At 41.2% G+C, this 23398-nt stretch overlaps 1 protein-coding gene across 2 annotated transcripts in view; it reads left to right on the top strand.

Moving 5' to 3' along the window:
- psmc3ip (PSMC3 interacting protein) overlaps nt 1-23398 on the top strand; it is a 75805-nt gene that overhangs the window by 8951 nt on the left and 43456 nt on the right. For both annotated transcript variants that reach the window (XM_048560912.2, XM_048560911.2), the window contains exon 3: nt 11792-11881. In XM_048560912.2, the coding sequence (XP_048416869.1) occupies nt 11792-11881 (90 nt within the window). The remainder of the gene's footprint in view (nt 1-11791; nt 11882-23398) is intronic.

Raw genomic sequence — 23398 nt, 5'->3', positions numbered from 1 at the left:
GAATTAGCAATTTTTGAGGAATGGAACTGTCTCAGGAGATACCATGAGCCAAAGGCATGTGCCTCTTGGTGTATCAATCTATTCTATTGGAAATTAACATATGGACAGAGTAAGACCCCTTGGCTGATCCAATCTGTCCTGTAAAATGGATGCTTTTTGTATCACAGTAAATATATTGTACACCTTACTGTGAGATATGTAATCTTCTGGAGGAGGCTTGAAAGCCTGTCCAGTTCCAGAAAAATATCAGGCATATTTTCAATCTAGTTCATTGAGGTGCATGAACTAGTTCAGTAAACTACACTGACCTTATGTAATATTATATAATCTAGAGTATGATAACTTTTGTCTTAGGTGACCTCTGTTAGAAACAGGTAAATAAAAGCAAAAATAGTCGGATGCTCGAAATCTGAAATAGAAATTGGTTCCAAAGAAGAATCATACAGGACACAAAGCATTAATTGTTTCTTTCTACACTGATGCTGCCAGAGCTGATGAATTTCTCCAGCACTTTGTTATTCTTTCTGCATGATCACGTCCTGCCTAGCTTGACAGGATTTACCATTCACTGCATCAGCTGGCAGCCAAGTCCATAGGACTGCTATTCTCAGGGAAAAGGACCACCTCCAAACTATCATTTGACATCTAATCTACTCAGTTCTTACATAATTTGAGATTGAGATTCTTGGTTTTACCTAACAGATTTTAGATTTTACCTGATCTGTTTCTACAAATAAACTCCCTTTTTATTCTGAGGATCAAGCCTCACTCTTCATGGAGTTGACACAAAAGTTAAAAATGTTAGACTAAGTTCACAAAATTCCCAAATTTACCTGATTGCCAAAACCAGGTTGATAGAAAGCACTGACTAGATTTTATACTGAACAAAAATGACTATTGTAAGTAATTATATTGTAGCTACAGGCAAACAGTTATATCCTATCAGTATGTAATAATTAAAACTCCTTTATAAACTCCCCCCAACAAGTACAGACAGGGGAAAAAAACATATGGATGGAGAGGAAAAACTGGAAAGTCATTTCAACTTTTTGCCCTCAAATGTGTTCAGTTCTTGTCACCTTATTACAGGAAAGATGCAGAAACTTTAGAGAGAATACAGAGGAGATTTACCAAGATGCTGAGATAATAGGAACTGCATTTGCTGGAGAATCTGAGAAAACAAAGTGCAGAGCTGGATGAACACAACAGGCTAAGCAGCATCTTAGCTGCCTGGACTGGAGGGCAGGTCTTCTGAGAAAAAGTTGAGGGAGCTAATGCTTTTTGCATTGGAGCAAAAAAGGATAAGAGGTAACTTGATAGAAGTTTAAAAGATGATGAAAAGCATAGATAGAATGGATAGTCAGAGACATTTTCCCCAGAGCGGAAATGACTATTACAAGGGGGCATAATTTTAAGATGATCCGAGGAAGGTATAGGGGAGATGTCCGAAGTAGGTTCTTCACACAGAGTGGTGGGCGTGTGGAATGTGCTGCCGGCAGTGGTAGTGGAGTCAGATACTTTAGAGATTTTTAAGCGACTCTTGGGTAGGCACATGGAGGATAATAAAATGTAGGGTATGCAGGGTAGATTGATCTTAGTGGGATAATAGGTTGGCACAGCATTGTGGGCCGACGGGTTTATACTGTGCTGTGCTGTTCTACGTTCTAAATTCTGTTGAATTGGTCCTTGCTGATCTGAACGTTTCTTCATGGCTTCACTTTTTTTAGATGCTTCCACTGGTTTGCAAGAGGCACAGGATATCTGATGTACTTCTAAATTGTCTCTGATTTATCTTTAAATCACAGCATACAATAGTTGCTGAGGGAAAGATTAACTGGTTTTCTTCAGGTTTAAAATAAGTTTGACTGCAGGAAAAAAGAGACAGTTTCCAGGTTGGTGGAGATCAAATCCCTTTGCTTTAGCTTTTTCCCGACAGCAAGCTGTTCAGTTAGCTGACACCGGATTTCTCAACTGTTGTCAGGCATTGGCTTTTGTCGCTGGTTGATGGACTAATGACCAGTTTTCAATCAAATTGTTGTTGCCAACTAGCTGCATCTACACACAACCCAGTGGCTCCTGTTTATCTGCAGACACTCAATTGCTGCTTGTTCAAACAGCGACTTGCCATTGTTGTCAGCTTATTTGCTTTGCAAAACATGCAGATATCCTTTCAGAATGCTAATTTTATAACCATTCTTCCCCATTTTGGTTCACATTTTTAAAAAAGCACAAAACAGAAAGACAGTTCTTACAAATCTCATACGAAGTGTTCCTAACTCTGCATTTTGCTAAAGTGGAAAACCTCTGCACATTAAGCTTATCTTGGTAACTGATTTCAATTGACAGCTGGATAAGTCTCTCACTCTCTCTCTCTCACTCCTTCCCTCCCACGCCCTCTCCCTTCCTCCCACGCCCTCTCCCTTCCCCTCCCCCCCCGACGCGCTCTCCCTTCCCCTCCCCCCCCGACGCGCTCTCCCTTCCCCCCCGACGCGCTCTCCCTTCCCCCCCCCACCCCGACGCGCTCTCTGACCCTTCCCACCCCCTACCTCCCCCACTGTCTCTGCCGGTTTGGGTTTAGGATTATTGGACTCAAACACAGTGAGTGGTAAGGTTTAGTGTCTTTTGTTTTGGCTTTTGAATTCAGTTGGTTTAAACAAGGTGTGCCTTATATAGTCACGGCTCTTTCAGTCACTGAGAGATTCCTTGGGCTGGAAGAAATCCCATCAGGAGTTTTACAGAAAGTGAGCAAGGCAAATTTTTGGAATTGACAGACAAGCTGAATTTGGGGTTGCTTTTGACCGTGCGAAAAGCAAAGTTAATTGCATCAATAGTCCAACATTTATAATTGCCATCGGAATCTTTGGAAATGGCTAAAATTTAATTACAGATGATGGCCCTTGAATTGGAGGCAAAGAAAATGAAAGAATAGGCAGGGATGAAGGTATAAGGTTTAGTGAGGAGGTTAGTGATAATGAGAAAACCCGTTGTTGCCAAAGCCTGGTGGGGATATATGTTTAAACATGTCCAAGCATTGCCTCACTTCAACGCAAAGTATGTAAAAGCCTTTTTTATTTCATTGAAGAAAGTGGCTAAACAAATCAAATGGCCAGTGACCACATGGGTAATGTTGATCTGAACAAAATTGCTGGGTACAGCTTGTGAGGTATTTACATCACTATCAAAGGACATGCCTGGAGAATATAAGGAATTGAAGGAAGCTGTCTTAAAGCTGTGTATGAGCTAGTGTCAGAAGCCTGTAGACAACATTTCAGAAATCTAAGGATGGACCCTGGTCAATGTACATAGAGTTTGAAATTATTGATTGTATTTTAGTACACATGATAATAAAATCAGTGAAAAACTTTGTTTCTGAGCGGTACAGGCAGATCACAGCAAGCAAAGGATGTACAAATCAAAAAGACTTAAGGAGAGTCTAGGCCCAAAACGTCATCCTTCCTGCTCCTCTGATGCTGCTTGGCCTGCTGCGTTCATCCAGCTCTACACCTTGTATTCTAAGGCTTACAGGCATACTGGTTACATTGCAGGTTACATTATTTAATGCTAGAGCCCATTCAACAATCTGATAATGGCTAGAATGAAGCTGTTCCTGAACCTGATTGTGTGTGTGTGTGTGTGTGTGTGCAATTTTGATTGGTGGATAAGGACATTGAAAATAGATTGACCATATGACACTCTTAGAGAAATGATTATTTTGGAGGCGGTCAAAAATTCATCCCTGAAATAGCAAGAACTCATGGAAGAGCAGAATGTTAAGACTGCAAGATTAGTAGCAGAAATGGCAGATGGTTATGAGCTGGTTCATAAATCAAAGCTTGGCTTCTGACGTCATTTTCAATTTGTGTGGGATAGAACTTGGGGAAAAGAGAAATTCTCAGGTGGTGAGGGAAAAGGAGATCTCATTGAAGATTATGAAGATAGTTTACCACAGGGTGAAAAGGAAAGACTTGAGGGGAAAAATTTAGTGAAAAAGCTCAAGTGTTTTTATTGCAATAAAGCAGGTCACATGAAGTCAGTGTTGGTGGCTTTAAAAAAGCTCTGGGAAGATGGATGTGGGAAAACAGGATAATCCATTGAGTTTTTCTGAAGGAAAGCACAGTGGAGGCTAAAAAGCTGCACCAGAACCTACAACTTGGTCAGAGGTTGGTTGAGAAGAAAGTGCCAGATCTCTTTAAAGAATTTAATTGCAAGGTTAAGATTTATTCATACATTGCCAGGAAGAGCAGGTGAAGAAATTAAAATTTTAAGAGATAAGGGAGCATGTTAGCCTTTGGTGAGAGACGAGCAGATATGTAATCCAGAAGGAGTATTGCTAGAAAAGGTGACTATGTATGTGTAATTCATGGTGAGAGAGTAGTGTTCTACTTCATAAAGGGAGGTTGGAAAGTCTGGTGAAAAATGAAGAAGTGGTGTTAGGAGTACTAGAAAATCTCTCGGTTCCGGAATACAATTTGTCCTTTGGGATGATGAAGCTGGATCACAGGGTCGGAGTGATGCCTACTATGTTGTTGAAAAGCCAGTGGGAAATCAGGCAACTGAGGTATTACAGGAAGTATATTCTGGGATTTTCCTGATTCTTTGGGAACAAGCTTATTGAACCGTAGGTTGAATCAGGGAGGAGGAGAAATCAAAGAATTAAAAATAAAGTTGAAATTTATTTGTTAGAGACTATGTTTGATCAAATGTTTGAGAAATGAACAAGAACAGGTGGAACACAAAGTAGATAGTTTAGTTCAGATAAATTAACTGAATTACAACAGAAAAATGAAAACATTAAGCAGTTGTCTCAAAAAGCATACACAAAAGAAGAATCTGAGTGTATCCCAGAATGTTACTATCTTAAAAATGACACCTTGATGAGGGACTGGAGACCAATCACTTATTCAGGTAGATGAGAAATGGGCAGATGTTTATCAAATTGTTTTACTAGTGAGCTACAGAAAGGAGATGTTGCGGGTAGCCCATGAATTACAGCAGGAGGTCATTTAAGAGTAAGGAAAACTCTAGCCAAAATCCAAAAACATTTTTTTAAGCATGCATTGGGATGTGGTTGAATTTGCTGAACATGTCAGGTATTTGGGAAATCTCATGCAGTAATAAACCCAGCACCCTTAATACCTGGTTTGAGGAATCTTTTACAAGGGTCGTAATTGATTGCATAGGACCCCTACCTAAAACAATAAGTGTGAGTCAGTATTTCTTGACCATACCGGTGGTATGGTGGCCCATAGTTAGCACTGCTGCCTCAGCACCAAAGGCCCAGATTCCGTTCCAGTGTCAAGCGACTCTCCGTGTGGACTTTGTACATTCTTCCCATGTCTGTGTGGGTTTCATCCAGGTGCTCAACGTTTTTCCCCACAGTCCAAAGATGTGCAGGTTAGGTGGATTGGCCATGCTTAATTGCCCCTCCTGGGGATGTGCAGGCTAGTTAGATTTGCCATGGAAGGTGCAGGGATAGGGTGGGATGCTCTTCAGACAGTTGGTGTGGACTTGTTGGGCCGAATGGCTTCCACACTGAGATACAGTCAAATTAAGGATCAAATGTTACATCAAAATTATGTTTTTGGAAAGAGGTTATGAATAGCTTGGAAATAAAATGATTCAAATCCACTGCCAACCATCCACAATTGCAGGGAGCATTAGAATGGTGGTATTAGAGGATTAGATAGGGTGGACAGTGAGACTCTTTTTCCGAGGATGATGACTTCAGCTTGTTCAAGGGGGCATAGCTACAAAGTGAGGGGTGATGGATTTAAGACAGATGTCAGAGGCAGGTTCTTTACTCAGAGAGTGGTAAGGGCGTGGAACGCCCTGCCTGCCAATGTAGTGAACTCAGCCACATTAGGGGCACTTAAACAGTCCTTGGATAAGCATATGGATAATGATGGGATAGTGTAGGGGGAGGGGCTTAGATTAGTTCACAGGCCGGCGCAACATTGAGGGCCGAAGGGCCTGTTCTGCACTGTATTGTTCTATGTTCTATTAAACTTTAAAGACCACGTGATGGGCTTATAGTCAAGACGATGCAGAGGATTGGGGTAAAGCGATTCCATCTGTACTTTTTGCAATTAGGGATGCACCAAATGAATCTATCAAATTCAGTCTGTTTGAATTAGCTTTTGCACATGAGTTGAGAGGACCACTGAGATTAATTAAGGAGAAATGACTAAATCAGAGTTCAAAGACCACATGTTTGTACTATGTGTCAAATTTTAGGGAAAGATTAAATATAGTGGATGAATTTGCTAGACAACATTTGAAAGTAGCACAGCATGCGATGAAACAGGAAGCAGACTGATTTTTTGACTCACCATGTTACTAATGGAGATAAAGTGTTGGTGTTGGTTCCAGTGGTCGGTGAACCTTTAATAGTAAGTTTTAGTGGGCTTTTATTGAATGGAAAGGAAATTGAATGAGGTGAATTATTTGATAAGAATGCCAGATAGAAGGAAATCTCAGTGTGTGTCATGTGAATATGCTTAAAGGGTATTTTGATAAGGAAAGAAAGCAAAACGAGAATGTGATACAGGTTACAACAAAGAGTGAAGAAGCAAGTTCAATGATTCTGAATTGGACATTGCTCAAATTAAATTGGACAGTGAGGAAATTCTCAAAAATAGGAATAAATTATTGAATTACCCTCCAGAGGAAAATCGAAATGACCTGGAAGAGTTGTTATAATCACAGAGGGAGACATATGGGAATAAGCTGGGAAGTACTAATCTAATTAAGCATGTTATTGAGATAGGAAATGCTGTTCCAATAAGCATCATCCTTACAGATTTAACTCTCTAATATTGACACTGGTTCAAAAAGAGGTTGAATGCATGCTCAAAGGCAACATAATCAAGGTGAGTTGTGGCAACTGGAGCTCACCCATAGTAATGGTGCCAAAACCAGGTGGTATCCAAGGATTGCGTGGATAGTGGCAGTTACAGTTCATATCCTATTCCATGTTTGGAAGACTGTATTGAGAACGTGGGACAATCAACCTATATTTCTAAGTTGGATTTACCCCGAGGATATGGTGTTTTGGCTTTCGTTAGCAGGGGGATTGAGTTTAAGAGTCGTGAGATCTTGTTGCAGCTCTAAAAACTTTGGTTAGACCGCACTTGGAATACTGCGTCCAGTTCTGGTCGCCCTATTGTAGGAAAGATGTGGATGCTTTGGAGAGGGTTCAGAGGAGGTTTACCAGGATGCTGCCTGGACTGGAGGGCTTATGAAGAGAGGTTGACTGAGCTCGGACTTTTTTCATTGGAGAAAAGGAGGAGGAGAGGGGACCTAATTGAGGTATACAAGATAATGAGAGGCATAGATAGAGTTGATAGCCAGAGACTATTTCCCAGGGCAGAAATGGCGAGCACGAGGGGTCATAGTTTTAAGCTGGTTGGAGGAAAGTATAGAGGGGATGTCAGAGGGGGGTTCTTTACGCAGAGAGTTGTGAGAGCATGGAATGCGTTGCCAGCAGCAGTTGTGGATGCAAGGTCATTGGGGTCATCTAAGAGACTGCTGGACATGCATATGGTCACAGAAATTTGAGGGTGCATACATGAGGATCAATGGTCGGCACAACATTGTGGGCTGAAGGCCCTGTTCTGTGCTGTACTGTTCTATGTTCTATGTTCTATGATACTGGCAGGTACCTTTATCCCGAGGACCGAAGACAATCATAGACAGCAAGAACTGCAGATGCTGAAGTCAGAGTCAACACTGTGTGGAGCTGGAGGAACATAGCAGGTCAGGCAGCGTCAGAGGAAAGGAAAGTCTATATTTCAGTTTGGGAGCCTTTATCAGAACTGACCAGGTTCTCATGAAAGGTCCCGATCCAAAACATTGACTTTTCTGTTCCTCTGATGCTGCCTGACCTTCCAGCTTCACCACTGCACCAGCAGTATATAAAAGTCCTAACCAATAAAGTCATTTCTGGATTACCCAATTGTGTGGTGCACATCGACACACTGGTGATTTTTAATCTAACATTTGCAGCATCTATTGGAAATATCCAAACAACTTTGGGAGACGGGTGTGGTGATAAACCTGGCTATGAGTGAGTTTGCAAAAGCCCAAATCACGTTCTTAGGCCTTGTTATTGGATATGTACTGATAGCCCCATGGGATGTGAAAACAAAGGTTATTGGGGAGTTTCCCATACCACCAATGAAGACAACAATTCTATGATTCCTGGGATTGAATGGCTTTTATCAGAAGTTTGTACCAAATTTTAGCAATGTATTTGCTTCAGTGACTGACTTACTGAAGAAGTGCAGTAACTTTCAGTGGATGGCGGATTGTCAGAAGATATTTGATGGCCTGAAAGCCCAAGTGTTAGCCACATCTAATATCACAAAGCCATTCAAGATGGCTATCAATGCAAATGATGTGGTGTTGGTGCTGTACTTTAACGAGAAGATGATGAGATAACAGAAAGACTTATTGGGTGTTTATCCAGAAAATTCAATAATTATCAACAGAAATATTCCTAGATTGAGAAGGAGACTTGAGCTTCCTGTTGGCATTGCAACATTACAACATTTATATTGCCAGTAATGTGTCTGAGACAACTGGAAATACTGATCATAACCCATTGAAGTTTTTGAAGTAATTTTAAGGACAAAAATTCCTGACTGACTGGATGGAGCTTATTGCAGACATTCAATTTGGAAATTATTCACTTGGCATGACATGACAATGTAACTGCTAATGCATTGTCGCATCTGGGATGAAGGAAGACAGGTGTTTGGTGGTGAGAATACACGGACTGAAATAGACTGTAGTAGTGAATGTTTGTATGCTTAGAGTCAATGTAGTATATATGTATTGAAGTGTACTCAGCATAAGACTAAGCATTTTTAAAAATTAAGCAATCTTTGTACATTGATAGTTCATTTTTTATAAAGGGGGAGGCATGATGATGCAGTCACTTTAAGAGGCATATTTTGTCCAGGTTTCTTTTGAGAAAAATTGAACGAGAAGTACAAAGCAGTCTGTGGTAATGTGAACAGCTTATGAGACCTTGTGGTTTTTTTAAAAATTGGAACAGTAGAAGCAGCTTGGATGCGTGTGGACAGCTCTCACAGACCAGGATGTCTGGCTTTTTTTAGCTTCTAGATTTATTAGAACTTGCTGGAGTTTTGATAAAGGAGAAGCTACAAAACCCTGGTGAGACCACACTTGGAATATTGTGTCCAGTTCTGGTTGCCCTATTATAGGAAATATGTGGAGGCTTTGGAGAGGGTGCAAAGGAGGTTTACCAGGATGCTGCCTGGACTGGAGAGCTTCTTTAACGAAGAGAGGTTGACTGAGCTCGGACTTTTCTCTCTGGAGAGAAGGAGGAAGAGAGGTGACCTGATCGAGGTGTACAAGGTAATGAGAGGCATGGATAGAGTCAATAGCCAGAGACTTTTCCCCAGGGCAGGATTGACTGCCACGAGGGGTCATAGTTTTAAGGTGTTAGGAGGAAGGTATAGAGGAAACATCAGAGGGAGGTTCTTCACCCAGACAGTTGTAAACGCATGGAATACTTTGCCAGTGGTAGTCGTGGAAACTGAGTCATTAGTGACATATAAGCAACTGCTGGACATGCACATGGACAGCAGTGAATTGAGGGGAATGTAGGTTAGGTTATTTTATTTTTGGATTAGGAATTTTCCATGGCACAACATCGTGGGCCAAAGGGCCTGTACTGTGCTGTACTTCTCTATGTTCTATGTTCTAAGCTGTGTTTTTTCCCCTTCCTCGGTTACAGCTAGAAACCGGGGTTTCTGTTCCTACTACAGGCATTGCATGTGAGAAAATCTGATTTATGAATTTGTGTTTTTACCAAAGGGTATATTTATGGGATATTACTGCATTGGTGCAGTTAATTAGTAATCGTTACTATGTCTGTTATTCTGTTAAATTTTACAATAAAGTTAAGTTACTCTAAGTTCTTCTTTCTTTTGTTGTATTTTAGTGATATTACTTGAATAAATTTTATTTTGCAAAGCCCTGTATAGTTTGACCAGTCAAGTGGCATCTGGGACACAGCACTTTACACTTCTTTAAAATAAGAAAAAGTTAGGGCCTAGGCTACCTCGTTAAAATATTTTGAAGTGGTCTGGTCTGCTATCTCTCAGTTGGGGAACCTAAATTCAGAACTCTTTGTCCATCTGTCTGTCTTCTTTCTCTCTTGCTCTCTCTTTCTCTTTCTTTCTCTCTGTATGTCTCTCTCTCTCTGTCTCCTTCCCCCCCACCCCCCATACTGAAAGGGTGTTCTGACCTTTTAAACAAAAATCCTTTAATGGAAGTAACCAGCAGCTACCTGAACTTATTTTGAAATTGGAGCTGTATAGTACATTACTTAGGCCACACGTGGAATACTGAGTGCAGTTCAGAACTCAAATCTATAGGCAGGATATAATTGCTCTGGAGAGAGTGTAGAGGTGATTCACCCCAATGCTGTTCAAGCTGAAGTGTTTCAGCTCTGAAGAGAAACTGCATACATTTTTTCCAAAGAAGGGTCCAGACTCGAAACGTCAGCTTTCCTGCTCCTTTGATGCTGCCTGGCCTGCTGTGTTCATCCAGCTCCACATCTTGTTATCAACATAGGTTAGTGTTGTTTTCTTCTGAGCAGAGAAGCCGAGTCGGGGAACCTGACTGATGTCTACAAAGTTATGGTAGGGAGAAACATTTTCCCTCAGAGATCATAGATCTAAGGTAAGGGAGAAGCGGTTGAGAAGGGATTTAAGGTGAAATGTTTTCACCCAGAGGGTGGTGGGTCTCTGGAACGCTCTGCCTGAAAAGTCGTAAAAGGTGGGAACCATTACAACAGTTAAGTATATAGATGAACACTTGGAACACCATAGTATACAGGGTATGAACGGAGTCCTATGAAGTGGGATTACAGTAGATAGGTGCTTCATGCCAGCGTGGTCTTGATGAGCTGAATTACCTTTTTCCATGCTGAAATCCTGTGTCATAAACACCGCACCCTGTTACTTTCTACCATTGTGAATTATATATTTCCACACTTTGCCTTCCATGTTAAAGGCAGCCAGCAATCCATCCTGCCACTTGTTTCCTCACCCCATATTCTGTAACCTTCCACATCAGTCTTTTTAAGCTATGTCAAAGGCTGTCTGAAAAATCCAATAATTTACTTCAACTGTAATACCATTGTCTGCTCTCTCTTACCTCCTCAAAATAAATCAATAAATTTAGTCTAGCAAGTTTTTTTTTCTATTTTAAATCCACTTTCATGCTTATTTTCTTTTCTAGATGTTCTTCTACCTTTATGTTTAGTATGGATTCCACATTTTCTCTCACCATTGCTGTAGGTTTGTTCTTTTAGTGAAATATGCATTTTCTGCAATCTTTTGAATATTGGTTTTAACTGTTTTTTTCATTTGTATTACCTTATTAAAAGCTGCCTGAAGCCTGGTGTGACTTATTGAAAAAAAATCAAGCCTAAAGGCTTGAAAATATTATATTCTAGATGTGTTTCATTTAAACCACAGATGTGATTGTGTTGAAGGTGATAATGCAGAAAAAAGTGAAAGGCTTAGAAGTGAATTTTTGTTCTTTTGAAAGTGAATGTTATTAGTTTCCTAAGACTTTGCAACTTCTGAGAACTGGAAATGTTCTTGAAACTTGTTTTGTTATTTGGGTTTTGTATTGTTCCTGGAATAGAATCATTTGATGTTTTGTTTGAGGCAGTGCAACAACAATAGAACAGATAGTGTTAGTAAGTTTTGCAGTAGCAGTTCTTTTCATTGCATTTAATCTTTTGTTGCAGACTGCAGTGAAAGCTCTTGAGCAGCTAACTCAAGATGGTAAAATAAAAGAAAAGGTTTATGGGAAACAGAAAATCTACTTTGCTGATCAGGTGAGAAAGTGAGGCATTTTTATGATAACACTTGTACTGAAAGGAGATGTTTAATTGGTTCATTTGTGTTTTGGTGAGCCTTTCTCCAGAATCAGGTAGATTGTCTCTTACCTGCAGTTCAAAAGTATAAAGCAGGGGAACAAGAAATTCAATGTAAACCACAGACACACAAATCACAATTTGCCTTCACATTATTTAGAATTAATAGGTCAGTTTCATTAAATATATTTTCCTTTAGTTAAATTTAAATTTCAGTCGATTTGTTTTTCTAAGGAGCTTTTAGTAATCTGTTTTTGAAGGCAAGTATTGAAGATTGAAACTGGCCTTATCTGATGGAATGGCTGGTTACTGAATATCTCAGATTATAGTTGCCAATGACTTCTGTTGTGAAGCTATCGTGCAGGCTGCAACAAAATCTGGTAACATCCAAATCTTACTACCGGCATACGATATTTGTGCCATATGAATATCAGATATTGAGCAAGAGAGAACCGACCAACCTCCAGCAGCATCGTGATCACCATGTCTTTGGCCGTAAACATTTGAAGAGAAATCATTAAAGAGAATCTTAACTGACCCTAACGTGGCAGAGCAGAGACTGGGATCTTTGTGATCAGTGACTCATTTTTAGACTGTTCATTAAATTCTATAACTGTTGTTAAGGATAGGAAAGTAGTAAACTCAACCACCTGCAAAGTGTCACGCAGTCCTTACAGCATTGAAAGAGCATGTTTTGCTGGAGCATTCCAGTTGAGTCCCAATCCCTCAACTTCATTTCCACACCCAGCGTACATATTTTCCACAAATGCCCATCCAGTTGCCCTTCAGATAACTGAAGCTCTGTACAGATTTTCTGGTGTCCTGACAATTTTCTAACTGACAAGTACTGAACTCTAAAGAATACATCTACCCAACCATTCAAGTACCATCTGTCCTGCATGTGTCAGAGCCTGCAAATTACACATTGTTGGGCATATCAATCATCTCATAAGCAATTGAAGCAGAATATAAAGCATATTTTCTTCCAACCCAAGGGATGACTTACAAAGAGCTTTTTGAGGATAGATGGAGCTAGTAAGATGGATAAGGGGGAACAAGTGGATGTAGTATGATGCTCCACCTGGAAGTGTGGTGGAAGCAGGTTCAAGTGAGACATTCAGGAGGATGCTGGATGATATTTAAATAGACACAATATGCGAGAGTATGGGTAAAAGAAGGAAAGTGGCACTAAATTGTGATGCTCGTTTGGAGATTTGGTGCTGACACAGTGGGCTGAATAGTTTCTTGTGCGGTAACACTTGTGCGATTTTGCATTTCAATTTTTTAAAAGTGATCGGATTAACAGTGTATTAGGACTCGTGGATTTGGAGGTAAATTCCTGGATTGAGGATTTGTTTGTGGATAATAGTAGGAATAAGCAGGACATTTTCAGGTTGGTACATCGTAACTAGTGGAATACCACAATAATCAGTGGAACATAGAGCAGTACAGCACAGAAACGGCCATTCAGCCCATGATGATATGCTGAACATGGTGTCAAATTAAACTAATCCCTTCTGCCTGCCCTTGGTCCATATCCCTCTGTTCCTTGCATATTCATGTGTTTATCTAAAAATCCCTTAAATGCCCCTATCATCAGCCTCCACCACTACCCCTGCCAGCATGTCCCAGACTCCTGTCACTCTGTGTAAAAGACTTGCCCTCACATCCGTCAAAGAGACCAGATTAAATCACACACCAACGGTCCAGACTTCGAGGCAAAGAGATTTTATTTGTGATATCACAGACGGTCACCGCTGACATAGGTCAAGTCTGAAGACTCTGACCAACACACAAAAGAAACAGAACTTATATAGCAGTACAAACAAGTTAAAACAAACTGCAATTTGTACTGTGTTTTAACAAGGCAAGGTCATTACTTAGGCAACCAGACAGACATTAATTAAAGCGGACAGCAGTGAAGAGTGTACAGATGCTGTGAGCCCGAGCTTTTTGCTATCTATCGTACGTGACTTCTCAGACTAGGGAAAGGCTGGTTGCAGTTACAGCAATATGTAAAGTTTCATAAAGCTAAGGTTTCCCTACTTTGTGCTCCTGGTCATGTATTATTTTAACTCATTACTATTCAGCCCAAATTAAACGATCTCAACAAACAAGTATTCCACACATCTCCTTTGAACTTACCCCTCTCAGTTTAAACGTATACCCCCTAACATTGGGCACTTCAACTTGGAAAAAGATTCAGACCATCAACCGTATCTGTGCATCTCATAATTTTACAGACTTAAATCAGCTCTCCCCTCACTCTCTGCCACTCCAGTGTTTTCTAGCGTCTCCTTATAGCTCATGTCCTCTAACCAAGGCAGCATCCTGGTAAATCCTATCTGCACCCTCCCCAAAGGCTCCACATCCTTCTTGTAATATAGCGACCAGAATTGAACAGATTAATCTTAAGTGTGGCCTAACCAAAGGCTTATAAAAATGCAGAATGACATACTGACTCTTCAGCTCAGTTCCGCAACTAATAAAGGCAAGCATGCCTTACACGGTTTTTAACACCCTATCTACTTGATTGGCCACTTTCAGGGAGATCCCTCTATACATCAGTGCCATTCAGAGTCCTGCCATCAACTGTTTACTTTTCCTTACCATTTGTACTCCCATAGTGCAGCATCTCACACTTACTCATATTAAACTCTATCTGTCATTTCTCCAGTATGGATCCCTGCAGAACATCACTAATCATGGACCTCCAGTCAGAAAAACACCTTTCCACTACTACCCTCTGCCTTCTGTGGACAAACCAATGGGGCAGATGCCATCGGGCCCAGGGGACATGTCCACCTTAATGCTCTTTAAGAGACCCAAGACCACTTCTTTCTTGATCTTCAAATGCCCTAGAATAATAGCATGCTTCACACTAATTTCACTACCCTCCATGTCTTTCTCCTGGGTGAATACATAAGGTGGAGGAAGCTAGGGTCAAGTTCAGCTAGAGAGGATTACATGCAGGCAAGGAAGGAGCTCAAAAATGGTCTGAGGAGAGCCAGGAGGGGGCACGAGAAAGGCTTGGCAGAAGGAATCCGGGAAAACACAAAGGCATTTTACACTTACGTGAGGAATAAGAGAATGGTCAAAGAAAGAGTAGGGCCGATCAGGGATAGCATAGGGAACTTGTGTGTGGAGCCTGAGGAGGTAGGGGAAGCCCTAAATGAGTTTTTTGCTTCTGTCTTTACGAAAGAAACGAACTGTGTAGTGAATGAAACCTTTGAAGAGCAGGTGTGCATGCTGGAATGGATAGAGATAGAGGAAGCTGATGTACTGAAAATTTTGTCAAACATTAAGATTGACAAGTCGCCAGGCCCTGATCAGATTTGTCCTCGGCTGCTTTGGGAAGCGAGAAATGCAATTGCTTCGCCACTTGCGAAGATCTTTGCATCCTCGCTCTCCACTGGAGTCGTACCTGAGGACTGGAGAGAGGCAAATGTAATTCCTCTCTTCAAGAAAGGAAATAGGGAAATCCCCGGCAATTATAGACCGGTAAGTCTCACGTCTGTCGTCTGCAAGGTGTTAGAAAGGATTCTGAGGGATAAGATTTATGACCATCTGGAAGAGCATGGCTTGATCAAATACAGTCAACACGGCTTTGTGAGGGGTAGGTCATGCCTTACAAACCTTATCGAGTTTTTTGAGGATGTGACTAGAAAGGTTGATGAGGGTCGAGCTGTGGATGTGGTGTATATGGACTTCAGTAAGGCATTTGATAAGGTTCCCCATGGAAGGCTCATTCAGAAGGTCAGGAGGAATGGGATACAGGGGAACTTAGCTGCTTGGATACAGAATTGGCTGGCCAACAGAAGACAGCGTGTGGTAGTAGAAGGAAAATATTCTGCCTGGAAGTCAGTGGTGAGTGGGGTTCCACAGGGCTCTGTCCTTGGGCCTCTACTGTTTGTAATTTTTATTAATGACTTGGACGAGGGAATTGAAGGATGGGTCAGCAAGTTTGCAGACGACACAAAGGTCGGAGGTGTCGTTGACAGTGTAGAGGGCTGTTGTAGGCTGCAGCGGGACATTGACAGGATGCAGAGATGGGCTGAGAGGTGGCAGATGGAGTTCAACCTGGATAAATGCGAGGTGATGCATTTTGGAAGGTCGAATTTGAAAGCTGAGTACAGGATTAAGGATAGGATTCTTGGCAGCGTGGAGGAACAGAGGGATCTTGGTGTGCAGATACATAGATCCCTTAAAACGGCCACCCAAGTGGACAGGGTTGTTAAGAAAGCATATGGTGTTTTGGCTTTCATTAACAGGGGGATTGAGTTTAAGAGTCGTGAGATCTTGTTGCAGCTCTATAAAACTTTGGTTAGACCGCACTTGGAATACTGCGTCCAGTTCTGGGCGCCCTATTATAGGAAAGATGTGGATGCTTTGGAGAGGGTTCAGAGGAGGTTTACCAGGATGCTGCCTGGACTGGAGGGCTTATCTTATGAAGAGAGGTTGACTGAGCTCGGTCTCTTTTCATTGGAGAAAAGGAGGAGGAGAGGGGACCTAATTGAGGTATACAAGATAATGAGAGGCATAGATAGAGTCGATAGCCAGAGACTATTTCCCAGGGCAGAAATGGCTAGCACGAGGGGTCATAGTTTTAAGCTGGTTGGTGGAAAGTATAGAGGGGATGTCAGAGGCAGGTTCTTTACGCAGAGAGTTGTGAGAGCATGGAATGCGTTGCCAGCAGCAGTTGTGGAAGCAAGGTCATTGGGGTCATTTAAGAGACTGCTGGACATGCATATGGTCACAGAAATTTGAGGGTGCATCCATGAGGATCAATGGTCGGCACAACATTGTGGGCTGAAGGGCCTGTTCTGTGCTGTACTGTTCTATGTTCTATGTTCTAATACTGATGCATAGTGCTCATTTTGGGTCTTGCTCACATCCTTTGCATCCAAATACAAGTTTTCTCCTTTTATCCTTGAGTGGCCCTACCTCCTCCCCAGTTAACCTCTTGTTTTTAATGTATGTATAAATCTTAGGACTTAACATAACCTGCCTCTATGTTCATAACTTAAAGTGTTCCACTTAACCCCCTTATTTAAATTTACTTATGTTTCAAAGGTTGGGGAGCAAATTTTGTGAAGAGAATACAGTGTGAAAGAAATTTAGCCAGTTTGATGAGCGAGTAAAAAGATGAAGATGGAACACAATGTTGTGAAATGTGCAGTTATGCATTTTGAAGGGAAACTTTAAAAAGAAACTTCTTTGGATGAAACTGGCAAGTGTTTACTTCCAGAAGGACCTTGTTAAACCATAGAAAATTAGCATCCGGCTACACTAAATAATTAGGGAGAGAAATAGGATGTTAGCTTTTGTTACAGACCGAATAGAGTACAGAAATGAAACAAGACAGGATTGTCGCAGCACAGAAAGAGATTGTTTCGACCGGTATGTCAGCACCAGCTGTCCAAATTATTAATACTTAAATGCCATTCTTCTATCTTTATACCGTAACCCTACACATTTATCTTTTTGATATATCTAATTACCTTTTGAATGCTTCAGTTGAATCCACTTCCACTGTACTTTACATCAGTGTCATCCAGACCATAATATCTTGTTGCCTGCAAACTTTTTTTGGTGACATAGCTTTTGCTGCTTTTATCATTTACTCTGAATTTTTGTTATCTCATTTTCAGTCCTTCCATGAATAGGAAAAGATTCTCTCTAACCCTTCTCTTCAGACCCCACAATCAAATCTCTTCCCAGCTATCTTTCCTTCAAGGAAAGCAGTCCTATCTTCACTATTTTCATAACTCAAGTTCCTCATCTCTGGAATCATTCTTATTAATCTTTTCTGAATTCTAATGAGTCACATCTTCTCTAAAGCATGGCACCAAGAGCTGCAAACAATATCCTAGCTGGGGCCGAATTAATTTCCTTTAAAAATTCAATATAACCCACTTGCTATTGTATTCCATGTCCAATTTCATAAAGCCCATTCTGTTTTCTTAACCACATTCTCAACCTATCCTGCAGTTTTAAATAACTTGTGTGTCTTTTTGATCTGTACATCCTATGATCAGCTATGCTCGTAAACAAAGCTTTCCACTGTATTTTGGTACACGTAACAATAAATCAATCAATCAGTCAGTCACTTCTGTGCCTAGGTCATGTAGTCCTACATAATTTTTGCTTTTGAAGTTAATGACATTGGTGTTGATCACTGAAGGATTTGAAACAAAACCAGGTCAAACTGTCATTTTTGGAAATGTGACTGTGTCCAGTGAAACAAAACCCTTGGAGTGTTAATGGAAAATTGTTGCTACTGCAGGGTTTACAACAGGGCGTGTAAACTTGGCTCTGGTTTAGAATAATCGTGCATTGATTTTTAGCTTGGAAAACCCAGAGGTTGGAAGCATTCAGGATAATTTTAGAGAAGACCTGCTCATAAGATTTAGGAGCAGAAATGCAACGTTTAGCCCAGTGTGCCTGCTCTGCCATTTAAGTAGATCATGGCTGATCCTCAGATCCTCACTGCCTTTTCCCCCACACCCCGATTCCCTTAATTAAAAATCTGTTTATCTCGGCCTTGAATATACTTAACACCCTGGCCTGTACAACCCTCTGTAGTAAAGAATTTTAAAGAATCTCAATGCTGTGAGAGAAGAAATTCCTCCTCAGATCTTTGAAAAAAAAGAATACAGGCATGGACTATTTTCTAAATGGTGAGAAAATTCGTAAAGCAGAAGTACAAAGGGATCTGAGAGTGTTGGTCCAGGATTCTCTAAAAGTTAACTTGCAGGTAGAGTTCTTGATTAAGAAAGTGAATGTAATGTTGTTTATCTCAAGAGGCTTGGAATATAAAAGCAGCGATGTGCTTCTGAGACTTTATAAAGCTCTAGTTAGGCCCCATTTAGAATACTTTGTCCAGTTTTGGGCCCCACACCTCAGGAAGGACATACTGGCGCTGGAGCTTGTCCAGTGGAGATTCACACGGATGATCCCTGGAATGGTAGGTTTAACGTACAATGAACGGCTAAGGATCCTGGGATTGTATTCATTAGAGTTTAGACGGGTGAGGGGAAATCTAATAGAAACTTACAAGATAATGTATGGCTTAGAAAGGGTGGATTCTGGGAAGTTGTTTCCGTTAAGCGGGGAGACTAGGACCTGTGGGCACAGCCTTAGAATTAGAGGGGGTAAATTTAAAATTGAAATTAGGATACATTTCTTCAGCCAGAGAGTGGCGGGCCTGTAGAATTCATTGCCACAGAGCGCAGTGGAGGCCGTGACGTTAAATGTCTTCAAGGCAGAGTTTGATAAATTCTTAATCTCACAAGGAATCAAGGGCTGCGGGGAGAATGCAGGGAAGTGGAGTTGAAATGCGCATCAGCCATGATTTAAATGGCAGAGTGGACTTGATGGGCCGAATGGCCTTACTTCCACTCCTCTGTCTTATGGTCTTATCTGTCCTAACAAGGTAATCCCCGACTCTGAGATTATGTCCTCTGGTCATAGACTGTCCCATCAGGGTAAACAATCTCTGTATATCTACCCTGTCAAGCCCTTAAGGATCTTGTATGTTTCAATAAAGCCACCTCTTATTCTTCTAAGCTCCAATAAATACAAGTCCAACCTACTCAAAGTGCCCGCATAAGAAAATACCTGGGATTAACCTAGACAATCATCTTTGGACTGCTTCCAATGTGAATGTATCTTTCCTTGGATAAGGTCACCAAACTGTTTGTAGGATTCTAGGTATAGCATTACTAGTGTCTTGTATGATTTTAGGAAGACCACAGTATTTTTAATAGTCCATTCCCTTTCAAACAAAGGCCGAAAGTAAATTCGCCTTTGTTGACGGTAGATTATTGTATAAATATTCTCAGGAGACTCAAGGTACAGACTAATAATTATTTATTTTGTCAACACATCAGTAAGGTACCACTCCAGAGAAACACTGAATTAGAACTCTGACCTCAACAAGAAATCACAAATATTTATGCATTGCGAATCACCATAGACAATACATTACCTGAATTCCAAAATGATCTGATTTGAACAAAATCCTTATTACTCATACACTCCAAACTGGCAGGAGTGCCTAGCATCTCTGTTTATCGTTCTTTCCAGGTGTTGTCTTATCTCCTTCCGAGAGCCTGTTTTATTCCCTCAGCCTTGAAATCCCTGTTGTCTGTTGGTAATTGGTGCTAAATGGTACAGCTTGTTTAACCATGTTGCACTTCTGCAGAATTGTGTGTCTGTCACATCAGCAAACCTTAGCTAAATAGGAATAAATGAACTATATATATGATAAGCTAACTAAATTCCCTGTTTCTTCTAATGTAATTACTTAACTCAGTGTAAGATTTTGTTAATCTTCTTAAAATAAATTGATGTGAGGTTAAGCCATGTTAATTGGGGCAGCACGGTGGCTCAGTGGTTAGCACTGCAGCCTCACAGTGCCAGGGACCCGGGTTCAATTCCAGCCACTGGCAACTGTCTGTGTGGATTTTGCACATTCTCCCCGTGTCTGCGTGGGTTTCCTCTGGCTGCTCTGGTTTCCTCCCACAGTCGAAAGATGTGCAGGCTAGGTGGATTGGCCATGCTAAATTGCCCATAGTGTTCAGGGGTGTGTGGGTTGTAGGGGGATGGGTCTGGGCAGGATGCTGCAATGGCGGTGTGGACTTGTTGGGCCGAGGAGCCTGTTTCCACACTGTAGGGAGTCTAATCTAATCTAATCTAATCCATACCAAACCTGATACTTTGCCTTCCTTTCAGCCCATTAGCCAAAAGCCCAAGGTAGCCAACTACAGGTGCTGTTCGACCATTTAGTTTACTTTCTGCCATCATTGATATTGGCCAGATTTTTAAAAATTCATTCATGAGACGATGATTTCACTGGCTGTGACAGCATTTATTGCCCATCCCAAGTTGTCCAGAGGGCACTTAAAAGTTAGCCGTAATGCTGTGAGTCTGGACTCGCATTTAGGCCAGACCAGATAAGGATGGCAGTTTCTTCCCCTAAAGAATCAGATGGGGTTTTCCCGACAATCGGCAATGGTTTCAAGGTCATCATTAGACTCTTAATTCCAGGCGTTTTTCCCAATTGAATTTAAATTCCACAATCTGCCATGACAAGATTCGAACCCAGATCCCCAGAACATTACCTGTGTCTCGAGATTAACAGTCCAGTGACAATACCACTAGGCCATCACCTCCCCATTTTTCCAGCTTAGGGTCATAAAAGTAAGAGGTTAAACCATCTGTATTATCTAATCCTTTATTCAGGGCTTATAATCCAGTAACCAGAGTTAACATTTCGGGTCCGGTGACCTTTCCTCAGAACGGGAACAGAACAGAGGTTAAAAACCCCAAGAACTGCGGATGCTGGATATCCGGAACAAAAACAAAGTTGCTGGAAAAGCTCAGCAGGTCTGGCAGCATCTGTGGAGGAGAAAACAGAGTTTACATTTCGGGTCTGGTCACCCTTCTTCAGAACTGATGGTGGCAGGGAAAACGTCACTTTATCTGCAGAAAATAGGGAGGTGGGTTGGGTAGGGAGTAAACGATAAGATAAAGCCGAGAGAGAGAGAGAGAGAGAGAAAGAGAAATACAGTTGGACAGACAAAGGAGTTGCTGACGATCAGGCTGGGAGGGTGAATAGTTGTTCATGGGGACTGTTAGTGACTAACAACAGAGGGTGTGCAGTGGCAGGCTATGTGGTAACAAGGCCTGGTGTGTGGGGTGAGGAGCTGGGACGTTAGAGAGCTTAAGCCCTAAAGTTATTGAACTCAGTATTGAGTCCGGAGGGCTGTACGGTCCCCAAGTGGAAAATGAGGTGTTGTTCCTCCAGTTTGTACTGGGCTTCACTAGAACACTGTAGCAAGCTGGAGACAGAGCTGTTGGCTAGAGAGCAAGGTGTTGCATTGAAGTGGCAGGCAACAGGTAGTTCAGGGTCTTTTTTTGCGAGCAGAACGTAGAACAGAAGTTGCTGGAAGCTCAGCAGGTCTGGCAGCACCTGTGAAGAAAAAAATCGGATTTAACGTTTCTGGTCCACAGCTCTGAGGAAGGGTAACCGGACCTGAAACGTTAACACTGATTTTTTTTTTCACAGATACTGCCAGACCCACTGAGCTTCCAGCAGTTTCTGTTTTGTTCCTTCACTTTCAGCCTTTTCTTAGCTGCAGTCAGTTCTTAAGAAAGATCAGTGGACCTGAAATATTAACTCTTTCTTTATATGCCTAGATGCTGCCAGTTTCTCCAGCAATTTCTGTTTTTGTTTCTGCTTTCTAGTATCCGTAGTTCTATGTTTTTTTTAAAATCTAACATTCCTGTTTGATCCCAGACATTGATAGTCCTTGCACGTTCCTGTTTGGAGTTGGAAACCTCAGGTTCCCAAAAGTAAATTGCTAAATTTCTTCAGACACTTGGCTTTAAAAATATGTCAAATTCAAATTAACGTATTCTGTTCAGAAATTGTTACCTCCCTGGAGCTACTTCTCTGTGTATTTATCCTTGCTCTTAACTAAATATTTAATGCTTGATGAACTACTCCTCCTTGCTTATCACCTGCTGAACCTGCATGCTGGCTTGTTGTGATTTATACACCAGGACTCCCATGTATCTGTGATTTAGCTTTTCTATTTAAATAATATTCACCTGCTGTATTCTTACAGCTAAAGTGCACAACCTTACATTTTCCCACATTATATTCCATCTACCAAGTTTTCACCCACTTGCTTAACCTGTTCTCCATAAGACACTGGCCTTTTTAAATTTGTTTTTAGAATATGCATGTCACTGCCAAGGCCAGAAAATTTATTGTCCACTTCTAATTGCTATTGAGAAGGTAATGCTAAGGTTAAAAGTGTGTTTCTTTGTTGAACTGCTGCAGTTCATGCAGCATACCCACAGCGCTCTCTGCAGTAGCCTGATACAACTGAATGAAATGGCCTAGCAAATCAGAAGGCAACACACAGTCAACTGTATTGCTGACTGTCCACAGTTACAGTGGGCCAGATTGGGTAAGGACAGCAGATTTCTCCCCCTGAAGGACATGTGAACCATCTGGATTTTTATAACAGTCCAATCATTTCATGTGTTTTATTCATGAATAGTTTTATTCCAGATTCATGAATTAATTCAGTTTAAATTCCCTCAAGCTGCTGTGATGTGATTTGAACTAGTGTCTCCAAATTGTTTATTAATAATAATAATGTCCAGTAACATTAACTTCTCTCCTAACTATGATGCAGTCTTGACTTCAGTCAAGCTTTGAAATTGACATAGAGAATCAGTAACTGATGTAGTAGCAGGCACCACAAGCCAGAGGCTCATTACTCTCTGAAAAAAGACACACCAGAATCCAGTGCTTTCCTGATCTTGGGTTAAAAATTTGTTTCCAAGTCCTTCAAAGTATTAAGCTCCTATTCAAAATACGTTTCCAGCCCTTTAATTAGTGGATATACATCTTCTGTGTTACTTCTGAATCTGTGCTGCTAAATAGATAATCCTTTCAAA

Source organism: Stegostoma tigrinum, chromosome 31 (assembly GCF_030684315.1).
Source record: "Stegostoma tigrinum isolate sSteTig4 chromosome 31, sSteTig4.hap1, whole genome shotgun sequence".
Lineage (NCBI taxonomy): Eukaryota > Metazoa > Chordata > Chondrichthyes > Orectolobiformes > Stegostomatidae > Stegostoma > Stegostoma tigrinum.
Note: the sequence above shows the minus strand (reverse complement) of the source record. Positions and strands in the feature narration are given on the sequence as shown.